Source organism: Lathyrus oleraceus, chromosome 2 (genome assembly GCF_024323335.1).
Source record: "Lathyrus oleraceus cultivar Zhongwan6 chromosome 2, CAAS_Psat_ZW6_1.0, whole genome shotgun sequence".
Classification (NCBI taxonomy): Eukaryota; Viridiplantae; Streptophyta; class Magnoliopsida; order Fabales; family Fabaceae; genus Lathyrus; species Lathyrus oleraceus.
In genome coordinates this window covers 481,299,001-481,312,938 of record NC_066580.1, presented here as the reverse complement: position 1 = coordinate 481,312,938, position 13,938 = coordinate 481,299,001, and the positions used below count along the sequence as shown (strand labels likewise).

The following is a 13,938-nucleotide window of genomic DNA, read 5'->3' as shown; positions in this document are numbered from 1 at the left end:
AAGACCCTGCCGATTCTAGACCACATAAGTTAAATATTTTTCCGCACTACCGAAAATTATGAGTATAGATAAAATTTTTGATATATCGAAAAATTTAAAAGTTTTGGAAGTTTTAATTGCTATTTAGAAATTTTGAAAATTGTCGGTATAATTTTAATTTTTTTCAGATAAATATCAGAATTTTCAAAATTATCGATATTTTTTAATCAAAAATTTACAAAAAAATCGGTAAAAATACTTTTCAAAAAATACAAAAAAAACCATATCGAAAATTTCTTCTCAACTATTAAAAATCCAATTTTTTATATATTAATAAAAGTAATTTTTTAAAAAATATATAAATTTTAATGATAAATAATAGAAAAAACAGTTCCTTAATATAAAAATATGGGGTACGATATATTAAAAAATGGAGGTTGGAGGTTAAATACTCTAAAAAAAAAATCCTTTAGCTTTTTCTAAAAAGAGATAGCCCGGCCCAAACATAAGAGGCAATGATAAACGGCATAGTAGCAAATAAACCTTACTTACTAGGGTTTGTATCCATAACCAACACTTCACCGGCGCGGTAGAGTTTCATCCAAAACCAGAAACCATGGGGCGTATGCATAGTAGTGGGTAAGCATCTCAACATTCTTCCGTTTCCATTGATTTTATTGATTTTATTGTTTTTCATTTCTTTGATTGCAGTAAGGGTATATCCTCCTCCGCTTTGCCATACAAGCGAACTTCTCCTAGCTGGCTCAAGATCTCTTCACAAGATGTAACTAACTTACCATTACATTCTCCTAATTCTTCTTCCGCATTGCAGTTTTGATGATTTGTTAATGTTCCCTTTTTGAATTTGTTTCAGGTGGATGAAAATATTTGCAAGTTTGCTAAGAAGGGTTTGACTCCTTCTCAGATCGGTGTTATTCTCCGTGATTCTCACGGTATTGCTCAGGTCAAGAGTGTTACCGGAAACAAAATCCTCCGCATTCTCAAAGCTCACGGTATTCCACTCTATCCAATTTGTGTTATTTTGGTTTGTCTCCAAATGCGGTTGAATTTAGGGTTTACGGTGAATGAACTCAATAATTAGGTTTTTTGTTGTAAGAACTAAGAATATAATTACCCCTGATTGTTTTTGTTTGTTTGAAGGACTTGCCCCTGAGATTCCTGAGGATCTATACCATTTGATCAAGAAGGCAGTTTCGATCCGCAAGCATTTGGAGAGGAACAGGAAGGACAAGGACTCTAAGTTCAGGCTCATTCTTGTTGAGAGCAGAATCCATAGGCTTGCTCGCTATTACAAGAAAACTAAGAAGCTTCCCCCTGTGTGGAAATAGTAAGATTTTTACATATTCTGTTTTCTATGCATTTTATTGTCCATTCTACTTGTCATATAAACTGAACTGCGTGTCTAGGCTAGGCTTACTCGGATAGTAATTTTTCTACTTTGTATCAAACGGGAGAAGTTGTCCTTGTTTATGTCATAAGCCAAATTTTGATATTGAGGTTTGAGGGTGGATCTATGCATTTTGCAATTTATGTTATAATAATACACAAGTATTTTCAATTAATTTTACTTGTGTAAGGACTACTTTGAATAGCTGTTGATTAAAACTTAAATTATGGATTGCTTTCAAACTTTGTGAACCTAAATTCCCTCATGGCAGTGTGATTATGAGGTATGTTTAGTTGAAGGGAAGTGATGATCATAGGAAAAAGGAATGTGTTTTAAACAATTAGCTTTCTTCCCTTTGTTTGAATTAGGATCACTTAAAATGGGCATCCCATAAAATTGTGCATCCAAACCTGTTACGGATTTATATTGCAATAAATTTAACTAATGCATTTTGGGTCTAGTATTAGTCCTCTCTGAATAGAATGCTTGATATTCTCCTCCATTGGTTCATTTTCCTTCATGTTTTTCACATTTTATCACGAGTTCATACCCTGTCATCTTCAGCTGAATTCAAGCTTGTTTTTATAAAAAGTTCAATAGCCTCCCTAGTTAGAAATGATTCCTCAAGTCTTTATTTTTTCATTCGAATGTGTTTTTCTATCAAATAAATAAGTATAAGTATGAAGTGTTTTTCATTCTTATATTTTTATTTAGCACTTTCTACATTCTTAACCAAGCACATACTAGTTATGTTTGTGATCGTGTTAACGATTTCTGTTTGCTACACCAGGCTTTTGCAGTTACTTCAACATTTTTCTTATAATTGCACCTGTTGTGTTAGATTGTATGTTGATGTATATATGCATTACATTGTTTCTCAATAGGCTATTACAATGGGTTGTTTGCTTGTATTACTGTTTCTTTTGTACTTCTGGTAAACTGCGAATGTCTGAATGAGACTTTCTATTTGACTATTCATTTGCATTTCTTTCTATCCTCCAACTGTAACTAATGACTTTTGACATTTGCAGTGAATCAACAACCGCCAGCACTCTAGTTGCTTAAGGATTGTACCGGCTCATATTTCTCAAGTTCCGGTTACAGTGGATTGTTCCACTTGCAATCTGCTGGGACATTTTGATGTTTATCCAGAGTTTAGATGGACCATGCACTTTCTTATTTTGTTAAGAACAGAGATATTATTTTACCTTTAGTGTGTTGTAATTCTTTTTAAGTAACATCAAACTGCTTGAAAGTCATTTTAAACAATCTTTGTATTTCTGCATTTTCAAGTGTGTCATGTCATGAAAGTAACATAGGATTTTTAATTAAAAACTGGTTAATCCTTGAGTTTGCTCTGGGCAAAGAAGCTTTCATTTAAACCTTGCAGATACTAACATTCTAATCACCACCTCCTTTGTTAATTTGTTAACGGTCAATCATTACTCTGATGACCAAGCGTCTGTTTGTTTTGTAGTGTTTCCATAATGTCAAATCAAACAGTTTGTAGGCAAAATAACATAGATAAAAATAAGTAGGCACAGTAACAAAGTTAGACATTATTATTAATTAACAATGTTCAAAATTAGGTCTTCTAGTATTGGATATTATTTTGAAAATTTTGATATTACTCATTAAAAGATTTATTATCAATTAGAAATCAGACTTAATTGTATTTGTTGTCCTCTATTTTTACTTATTTGTGAAATTGACCTTTTTTAAAATGCTCTATTTTCGGTCTGTCAGATTATTAGAATAAAATATAACAAATTAAAAGGTTTGATAACTTATTTTTTTAGATCCATATAATTAATGTATTTAATCTATAAGTTGATCAAATAGATTGGATATTAAATGAATCTAAAAAATTGGATTGTTTTATATATTTAATTAAGCAAACAAATGCAGACGTTGTTGTGTAGATTCGCAATATCAAATTACGTTTTGTAGACTCACGATATCAAATTACTAAATGTAGGCGTGTTTTGTAAAATTAGAGAAACTTACTCATGAGTAAAATATATCGATGTGCATCGACATGACTTGTAAGTTTCTCTGAAAAAACTATTCAAACATACATCCATGTATATGCTCTAATGTTATTTAAGATTTTAACGTGACAGATGAACTCTATGAACAGGTGAAAATAGAAAACTAAAAATGTAATGAATCTTGAAAATTATATGAAACAAAAATAAAAATTTAAAACAAGAAATTAGATAGTGTATACTACTAATCTCATGACTCGGACAAGCTTGTGAATGACCTAACATTTTGTCTAGTATCATCTTGCTCTATTCTGACAACCAAACAATTAAATTTTGGCACATGTTTGTTTCTCCGTTTGGGACATTGTTAACTTGGACGCTAAAATTTGAAGTTTTTAGTTTTCACGTCATCAAACCGTTGGATGGAGGAGAATAAAACTATACCAAACAAATGTCATGAAACGGTGGGGTGGCGGAGAACAAAACATACACTAACAGTTGCAGCCTATTCGAGGACTCTGAGAAATAGCAAGTAAGGGTGAAGTTATGGATTTGAATGCATTGATATACAATCTAAATCCACGTAAAAACCAATACACCCTGAAAGCAAAGATTTACAGTGGAGAGAAACATAAGAAAAAAAAGTTATGGAAAGCGGTTACCACCGCCATCGGTTTCAAGACGTAGGTTTGTTTAGGGAATAGCCATTTGATAAATTCATGATGAAGACTCATTCAGATACGAGAATCACTACATGCTTAAATTTTTTGACTAAAAAATATGCCTGTAAATCCAAAGTTATTTATGGTTGTTTAGAACATGCCTAAGTCTGCATTTGAATCACCTCAGAAAGAACCAGTTTCTTATATTGAATTAATTAAATCAGCAGATCTAGAATAGACAGCACTCTAAATGACAACAGTACATGAACTGATACATATCCACTAATTATCATTCTGAACTATATATTCTCATCCATTTCATAACAAAAATATTCTTTATCTCCCATTTATCAACAAGCATGCATAGGCGAAGCAAGTTCTAAGGTCGCAGCATATATGTATAAAAGTGATTGACAAGTACATAAATAACAGTATGGCTAATGATATATGCCAAGTTGAACTGTCACCACAGGCTTATATACAGAGTTGGGTGTAGCTCTGTAGTCTATACAAATACCAGTACAGGCAAACACTCCCAGTATCAACTAACACGCACGCCAGATATCCATGTAAATGAGGATTTACAAGACTAATATCCAAGAGGAAAACATTATGTTCTTAAGGGACATTACATGCCGGCAACACAAACTGGTTTAAATCTACAACGGCATAATAAGTTCGATGTTTAAACCTAAAACATGATATGCAAGATTTAACCTTACAAAGCCCAAACATAAATTGACCCCAAAAAGAGCTCTATAGATGTTTTGGGGCTAACCATACTTCCAGAAATTGGTGATCATATAAACCAAAATTCACTTGGTAAGCATAAGGTCTGACTAATCATTCAAAAATTCACTTAGTAAGCATAGGGTCTGAGTAATCATTCCAAAATTCACTTGGAAAGGATAGGGTCTGACTAACCATTTATGCATATAGTTTTTAATTGCAGCTCACAACTGCCACAGAACAAGGATTTCCAACGTTCAAGAGATCAGTGAAACCGCATCATAACGACGGGGTTCAAAGGTTTTGAGTGCCATTGTAACCGCGTCATAACGCATTATCATGCTGTAACCGAAATTTAAAACTTTGCACTGATGGAACATTAAAAGTCAATTCGGTGCCTCAATAACTCAATAAAACTGTACAATGGTTAACATAAAAAGTCATAGATAGGAAAAAAACATAAAACTAAAGGAAAAAAAGAAAAGACCCTGATACTATATACTAGTTCTTCCCCTCAGTTCCCCAACAGAATCTGCAGATTGCAATCATATAAGGAAGAGAAACAGGGGAATTGTACATTACACAATATCATGCAGCACAACAGAACAAAAGCAAAACACATGAAATCAAATCACCAAACACTTTTGTTCTTTAAAGGAGAGTAAAAGTCAAGGTACCACCTCACAAACTTCTTGAGTCCACCTTCCAAATCAGTAGTAGGCATGTATCCAAGCTCCTTTTGAGCCCTACTTATATTAGCATGAGTAAACTTAACATCCCCATTTCTCGGCATCGGCATCACCTTCCTCTTTACCTTCACATTCAAAAGCTTCTCCAATATATTAACAAGCTCCGTAACCGGAACAGGCGCAGTATTACCCAAATTAAAAATCCTATACTGTGCATTTCCCTTCTTCTTCCCATCAACACCAGTACTTCTCTTAGCTGTATCCAAAGCCCCTAAACACCCCTTCACAATATCATCAATGTAGGTAAAATCTCTAGCAACACTTCCACCATCCGGTGATTCAAACACCGTAATCTGTTTCCCTTTCAAAATATCCTTAGTAAAAAAGAAATAAGCCATATCAGGACGACCCCAAGGACCATAAACAGTGAAGAAACGCAAGCCAGTAACCGAAAGACCATAGATATGATTATAAGCATGCGCAATTTCTTCACCAGCTTTCTTCGTAGCTGCATACAGACTCGCCGGTTGATCAGTCCGATCCTTTTCAGAAAACGGAACCTTCGAATTCAAACCGTAAACCGAACTCGATGAAGCGTAAACAATCGCAGGTTGAGGATTCGCAGACTTAGAAGCTTCTAGAAGACTAACAAAACCTGCAATGTTGCTATGAATATACGAATTAGGGTTTTGCATAGCGTAACGAACCCCAGCTTGAGCAGCGAGATGCATGACGTGTGTAAAAGGAACAACATCGAAGAGTTTATGAAGGAGATTCGCATCGTTGATGTCACCTTCAACGACGAAAACACCGGCGCGTGAGAGTACTTTCTGACGGGCGCGTTTGAGGTTGGGGTCATAATAGCGGTTGAAATTGTCAAGACCGATGACACCATCTCCACGTCGTTTAAGAGCAAGTGAGACGTGAGTACCGACGAAACCGGAAGCACCGGTGACAAGAACAGTGAGGGATGAAGCGGAGCTCCGACGGGCGGATTTAGTGACCCGTTTTTCCCAATCGGGTCCGCCCCATGGGTTGTGAGTACGGAGTGATGAAGGGGAAGGGGAAGGAGGTGAGAGAATGAAGAAGAAAATGATGAAAGCGAGGAAGATTGAAGAGTATAGTGTGAGTTTTGATAATCTAATGCGATGGATATTGTAAGGTGGGTAATATTTTTCTGGTTTTAATTTACCAGGTGTTGATGGTAAAGTGTTTTTGGTATCCATTTTACATTTGGAAATTGAAAATTGTTAACTGAATTGTTGAAGTTCAGAATTGAGAGTAATTGAGGTTGAGAGAGAAGAAGAGGGATAGGGTGGGTATTTTGTGAATTCGATTGGAGGGTTTTGACTTTTAAGTTTATATTGACTTGTAGATTCTTTTCAGTTTGTGTTTGTTTTTGCTTGCTATTGCGTGTAGAGGTTAATCATGACTGATTTTCGTTTGCTTCTGCCGTTTAGATGTTAGTACTCATGAGTGATTTTCGCTCGCTTCTGCCGTTTAGACTTTTCGCTTGCTTACCTTCTCAGTTACTTTCGGTGAGACTTGTCTCATCAATTTTTTATTTATTCAAATTGATATTATTTCATTGAATGACTAAAAAATTACTTAAAAAAAATATGCATTAAAAATATAAAATATTCTTTTCCTATTATCAATCATGTATGTATATCTTGCTAAATTATATATTTAATTTTAAAATATTTAATATAGTATGATAAAATATTATAATTTTATTAAATAATGTTTTCACTAATGCTATATTATTTTTAATCTCTAAATAATTTAACTATTAAAATTTCACTAGTTAAAAACCGTTGCATGAAAAGATCTTTGATATTTTCAATCATTCAATAACTATTTACTTAAACAAATTTATTACAGAAGTTTAAGGCTAAATAGTAATGATCCTATGTAGAAATACCTATCTATGAAACATATGACAAAAGTATATATCTCAAAAAATACAGTAGTAATGTTTATTATAGAAACCTTGAAGTTGGTGAAGTACGAAGAAATTGTTGTTTTTTAAAAGAAAAAAAATACTAATATTATATTTCATCGGTCTTAAATTTTAAGACCTTTTTCACATTTTATACCAATTAAAAAATATAATAATTATTATATAAAAAATAAATTATATATAAATTTATAATATTGTCTTTCATTTATTATAAATGAAATAGAAATTTAAAAAATTAAAAAAAAGAAATAAATAATATAATATATTAGAAAAAAAGTCATTAATGTTACATTAAAATTATAAAGTAATTTATAATTTATGACAAATATTTTTGACAAAGTTATTTATAATTTGAGATAGAGAGAATGAGTTACACATAAGAAATAGTCCAATAAATACCTAGTAAGAAGTGGTTAGCCGTTTCATAACATACGATGATAACAACATAAGCAATTGCAAGAGATTTTGAGTTTTAAAAAAAATATGGAAGTTGTTGTTGTTTTGTTCTTGGTTGTATGGTTCGAATCATGTGTAAATTATAATTCGAGTCACAGTGTTGTAGGATTTAAATCAAGTTAAAATTTTGATTCAAGTCACAGATGTAAAAATTTTTTTCTTATTTTCCTCTGTTTGATTTGATTCAATTCATGATTTATGAGTGATTCAAGTTACACACAAGAAATCTCAAAATTTCAAGTTTTTAAATATAGTTTGAGATTCCACTTCCCACATAACTTGAACAAACATGAAATATGGTTCTTGTTCCATTAACTCAACTAATTGACTTAAAACACAATCATCATGCTCAAATGCAAATACTTAAATTATGCATGCTAAAACAATTGGATTCAAAACTTAATCCAAAGATGTACAATTGAAGATGAGACTCGATAAACAATAATAACAAAATGAAAGCTTAAGAGACAAGCAAAAAATCGTATATGGGTACTCTCCCATAATGCATTAGGGACATGCATTTTCAAAGTCCAATCCATATCAAGTCCACTCTACTCGACCCAATATATATATATATATATATATATATATATATATATATATATATATATATATATATATATATATATATATATATATATATATATATATATATATATATATATATATATATATATATATATATATATATATATATATATATATACAATTCACACATTCTTAGGAGGTACAATCTCTGATCTCCAATTTCACTTTGCTCATCTTAAATCTTGAACATACTTGGATGTTGGAGTGCTAACCATGCAGGTCCACTCTGCACCGCCGTAAAGGAGATTAGAGTCACCGTTCAAAATCAATAATTATCCACTTCTCATCATTTCCAGTTCCTTCGTGAAATTGAAACATATATTTTTAGTTCTTGAGTGGAACCGTGGCGCCGTCTATGGGAAATGACATGTAATTCCCGCTAATTTTCACATTCTGATCAATCTTGATCTGAAAATTAGATTGTAACTGTAAAAGGGAGAACAAAGACAATAATTCTGGTCGTTATTGCTAGAATCCTGAACTTGTTCTCTAAATTGACTGTTTGGAAAGCGTTACTGATTGACGAATTCCATGGTATCACACTGTTTAACACCCATCATTCATTGAACCACTCCATACTCGTGATCGACGCTGACACTCAGAGAAAAATAGATTGATTAGAGTTAAGATTCCTAGATCACGATAAGATCGATGGAATTACAACTGATGATCTACCTCTGATTCTTGCAATCACCATTGGTGATCACAATCTAACTAGATTCCTCATTGACGATGGAAGTTCATGTGATATCCTTTATTCAGATATGATGAACTTGAAAAGAATCCAAAATATGGATCTCAATTCATATGATGAAGGAGATCTACTAGCATTCAAAAATTCAACCATTCGGGGGGAGATGACAAATCATGGGGGATTCGACCTGGACGCTCGAGATGACGAGGTTTGGTCGATGACAGATGGTGATTTTGAGAACATTCAACTCGGAGAAGACCCCACAGGGTCAGTTAAAATAGGCTCTGACCTCCCTTGGAAGTAAGATTCACATTGATTGAATCCCTTTGGGATAACGCCGACCTCTTTGTGATAATCCTGCATGAGATGCTCGACATTGATCCCAGCATAGCGTGCCATCACCTAAATGTAGAAATTAAGGCTCGTTATGTTTCCCAGTGTTGGAGGAGACAATCTTCTGAAAAGGCCGAGGTCACTGCTAGCACGGTTCAAGGCCTATTAAAGACTCAATTTATTTCCGAGGCAAAATATACAGATTGGCTGTCCAACATCGTGTTAGTGAAAAAGGCCTCAAAGAAATGAAGGACGTGCGTCGACTATACAAATCTTAAAAGGGCCTTCTTGAAAGATTCTTATATGCTCCCAAACAATAGTAAATTGGTAGAAAATTCTGTGGGGTACTTATTACTTTCTTTCATTGATGCTTATTCGGGGTACAACCAGATACCTATGTACAAACCTGGCAAAATAAAAAATTCCTTTATGACGGAGCAAGGGAACTATCAATACATTGTCATTCCATTTGGATTCAATTTTTTTGGTGCAACCTATAAAAGAATGATTAATGAGATCTTCCAAGAAGAGATAGGGGAAACGCTGGAAGTTTACATGGATGATATGATCGTAAAATGTGATTAAGAGGAACTCCATGCTTAACACGTTCAACAGGTGTTCAAAAGAGTCCGACAGTATAGTATGTGCCTCAACCTGGAAAAAGGTACTTTCAAGATGAAGGGCGGGTAAATTCTTATATTTCTATTTGACCGAGCGGGGAATTGAAGCAAACCCCGACAAATGCAAGACAATGATTCAGATGAGCTCGTTGACTTCAAAAAAGGAAGTTCAAAGGTTAAACAGTATTCTAACCGCATTGAATAAATTTATTTCAAAGTATGCACAACATGCGTTACCTTTTTATTGACTGTTGAAGAAGAAAACCAATTTCGAATGGATAACTAATTGCGAGGAGGCATTTACATATTTAAAGGAAACTTTTGCTATACCCCTGGTACTTACCAAACCATCTCTAGGAGAAGGTTTGTATTTATGTTTAGGTGTTTCCAAGGAAGCAGTAAGTGTTGTATTAATTAGAGAATCTGACGCCCACCCAAAACCGATATGCTTCATTTCAAAAGCATTAGTATAGGAAGAAACGCAATACCAGGAGATTAAAAATGATGCTAGTATTAGTGACAATATATCACAAACTGCGACGATATTTCCTTGCACATTCCATTGTAATACGAACATATATACCTCTAAAATAGATGCTTTATTGTCCTAATCTAGCCATACGATTGACGAAGTGGGCATTTGAGTTATTCAATTTCATCCTTCAAAGCAAGGAAATCTCTGAAAGCCTAGGTACTCACCAACTTCTTAGTAGAGATGACTCATATACCCCTAGAACCAGACCATACATGGGTGTTCTTCACCGGCAGATCATCTACAAGTAGGGGAAGTGGCGTAAGTGTGATCTTAGAAAATGGTTATGGTTTAATAGTTGAAGTATGTGTAAGATTTAAGTTTCCAACCACCAACAACCAAGTCGAATACGAAGTCGTTATTGCTAGGATCATACTCGCGGGAGAAATGGGAGCATAATGCATCAAGATAAGAACAAATTCCTATTTGATTGTTTCCAAAATAACGGGGATGCCCAAGAAAAGGACCATTTACTCCCAAAATACCTCAAACTAGTGTTGGGAAAGCTATCCGAAATCAAGGTATTCAGAATAGATCATGTACCTCGGGAGGAAAACACACGATTCCTATCCTGCTTAGCTAATACTAGAAATCCCGGAGTCAAACACTTGCTCCTCCAATAAATCAAGAAATTCCCCAACATGGAAGTAAAAGGGAAGTTAATAGTTGATAATCGACATAGTTTTTCCCTCCTGGATGACCCCTATTCAACAATATATAAAGTATGGAAAATTTCTGACAGATCCATTTGACACAATGCTGTTTAAGAAAAGGTCAAGGGAATACACCGTGGTCGAAGGAACTTTGTATAAAAAGGGTTTTTCCATGCTGACACTGAGGGGTTTGGGAAAAACCAAAGACGATTACGCCCTCTTGAAGGTACATGAATAGTAACCAGACAACACACGGGAGAAAGGGCGTTGGCTAAAAAGATTCTGAAAGCGGACAAGTACTGGCCAACCATGGTTCAAGACTCACATGAATACATGAAAATACGCGATTAATGCCAAATGCACAATGACTTATGTAACACTCCAGCTACCAAGCTCTACATAGTAATTTGGCCCTAGCCGTTTATGTAGTGGGGAATGAATATCCTTAGCCCTTTTGCTCCGGCGTTAAGGCAGCTCGAATATCTTATTGTTGTGGTTGACAACTTTACTAAATGGATCGAGGACGAGGAATTGTCTAATACTACTGCAGTAGACGTTATAAAGTTCTTTAAAAGAAATATAATGGTCAGGTTCAGAGTACCCCAAGCCATTGTAACAAATGAAAGAACACAATTTATAGACAAAAAAACTAAAAAGACTCTTAGAAGATATTATGTAAGCATCTGATGATAGTCCGTCATTGCATATATTCATTAGAAGAATCAGAGCAAAACAAGTGAAAGTTGAGCTAAAATGAAGAAGAATGACCAAAGAATGAGGAAAAAATAGCTAAGTGTGAAATTGTGGACTTAGTGAAAATTTGAGTGAAAAGGGGAGCAAAAGCGTGCAGCCACTAGAATAATCACACGCAACATCGCGCACACGATAATGACATAAAGGCTACATAGTACGTGATGCAAGGTATCATGTGCGCGATAGGCATTTTTTCTGATCTTTTCTGACGCGTTCTGGTCCACTCTAACACCTTTAGAATAGGATTTTCTGCACTTTCACAAGGGTTACGAAATTGGAGATCAAGGCATAATTTTGAGGGCACAAGTGGTGATTTTTAGAGCATTTAAAGCCATTACTTCAAGGGATTTCAAATATTATCTTTATCTATCAATTATGGTATTTTTAATTCCATTATGAGTATCTAAGCCCCTCTAGGATAAGTTGTATTATGATGAACCTATTTCTATATTATTAGATTCTATGTTGATTTGACTATTGTATGAACCTTTTGATATATAATTACATTCAATTTCTAATTATTCTTAATGATTTTCATGTGAGATACTCTTTTAATATGATCTTGGGCACATAGAGAATACTGACCATTAGTCTATGTGTTGGACCTAAGGAAATTGTTGTACATACGTTGGTTGAATAGGAATAAGAGACCCTGAGCAGTGGCATATATAATTAATGTTCTATACATCGGCTAACCCTGCTTACACTGACGGACTAGGGATAGAAAAATCCAAGTAGTGGATAGTGAGTTATTTCGTAAGGGATCGACTATAACGGTTTATTAATTCGCCGTGGTGTTATAGTGATAAGACCATTCATACAAGGCATCAAACATCAACAATAGAGGAATAAGTGATTCTAGAACATAATCTGACTGCTTTGATGATATTGTTTACTCGTTTATTTACTTTTTGCATTGAAACTCGACCCCCATTTTTACTACTTTTCTATACATTACACACATTTTGTCTTGCTTGAAGGCAGTCCCAGTGGATTCAATCTTTTTATTACTTCGACATTATCAGTACACTTGCCGAGAGGTCATCAATTTTTTGGTGTTGTTACCGGGGACTGTTGATTTTTCAACAAAGCGACATTTATGCAATTTTTTATTTTTATAGTCTTTTAATTTTTGTTTTATTTTCTTGTTTATCATAGTGCTACTGATGTATTTTATGTTTTTGTATGCGCAATTCGGGATCAACATTAATACCATTGGATCCAGAAATTGAAAGAACTGCATGTGCTCTCAAAAAAGAAGTTAGAGAAGCAGCTCTGGACGGAGGAATACCAGAAGAAGAGCAACTAACAAGTTCTTCTAACTCTGAATAAGAAGTCATAATGGAATCTGCATAACCCCTAAATATGGGGGATTACTATAAACAAACCGATGAAGGACAAGTTTCAAAAGGGTTTGTACCACCAGACCGTGCTAACTTTGACATTAAAAATTATGTATTTTCAGGTTTAAGAGAAAACTTGTTCGATGGGAACGCGATTAGAGACCCATGGGCGCATCTTGCACGCTTTGTATGAAACAACTTCAATGTGCAAACCAACTGATGTCACTGGAGACCAGGTTAAATTGAGGTTTTTTGGGTTCTCACTATTTAGAAGGGCGAAAAATTTGTTATTTTGCCTTCCAAATGGAACGATACAAACTTGGAGGATAATTCATGGAAATACTTTTCACTACTACTCAACTTAACGAGTGTCGAACTGAAATTGTGAAATTTGAGCAATAGGAAATTGAGTCACTTTATGACTCTTGGGAAATATTCAAACTTTTCTTACGCAAATGCCAGAATCACAACATGAATAATATGGAGCAAATGTAAAACTTCATAAAAGGTCTCAAGATTCAAAATCACATGTTATTGGATGCTTCCAT

The 13,938-nt window shown here is 34.2% G+C and overlaps 2 protein-coding genes across 2 annotated transcripts; one reads left to right on the top strand and one right to left on the bottom strand.

Annotated features, from left to right (window-relative positions):
* Positions 1-457: 457 nt before the first annotated feature.
* On the top strand, positions 458-2,672 carry LOC127120661 (40S ribosomal protein S13). The gene is made up of 5 exons (XM_051051173.1): positions 458-618; positions 691-763; positions 854-992; positions 1,141-1,327; positions 2,419-2,672. Exons 1-5 carry the CDS (start codon positions 596-598, stop codon positions 2,450-2,452), a joined length of 456 nt encoding a protein of 151 aa, XP_050907130.1. The 5' UTR covers positions 458-595; the 3' UTR covers positions 2,453-2,672.
* Positions 2,673-5,145: 2,473 nt separating this feature from the next.
* LOC127120660 (UDP-glucuronate 4-epimerase 5) lies at positions 5,146-6,990 on the bottom strand. Its single transcript, XM_051051172.1, has one exon. The coding sequence runs from the start codon at positions 6,679-6,681 to the stop codon at positions 5,398-5,400; it is 1,284 nt and encodes a 427-aa protein (XP_050907129.1). The 5' UTR covers positions 6,682-6,990; the 3' UTR covers positions 5,146-5,397.
* Between the last annotated feature and the right edge of the window lie 6,948 nt (positions 6,991-13,938).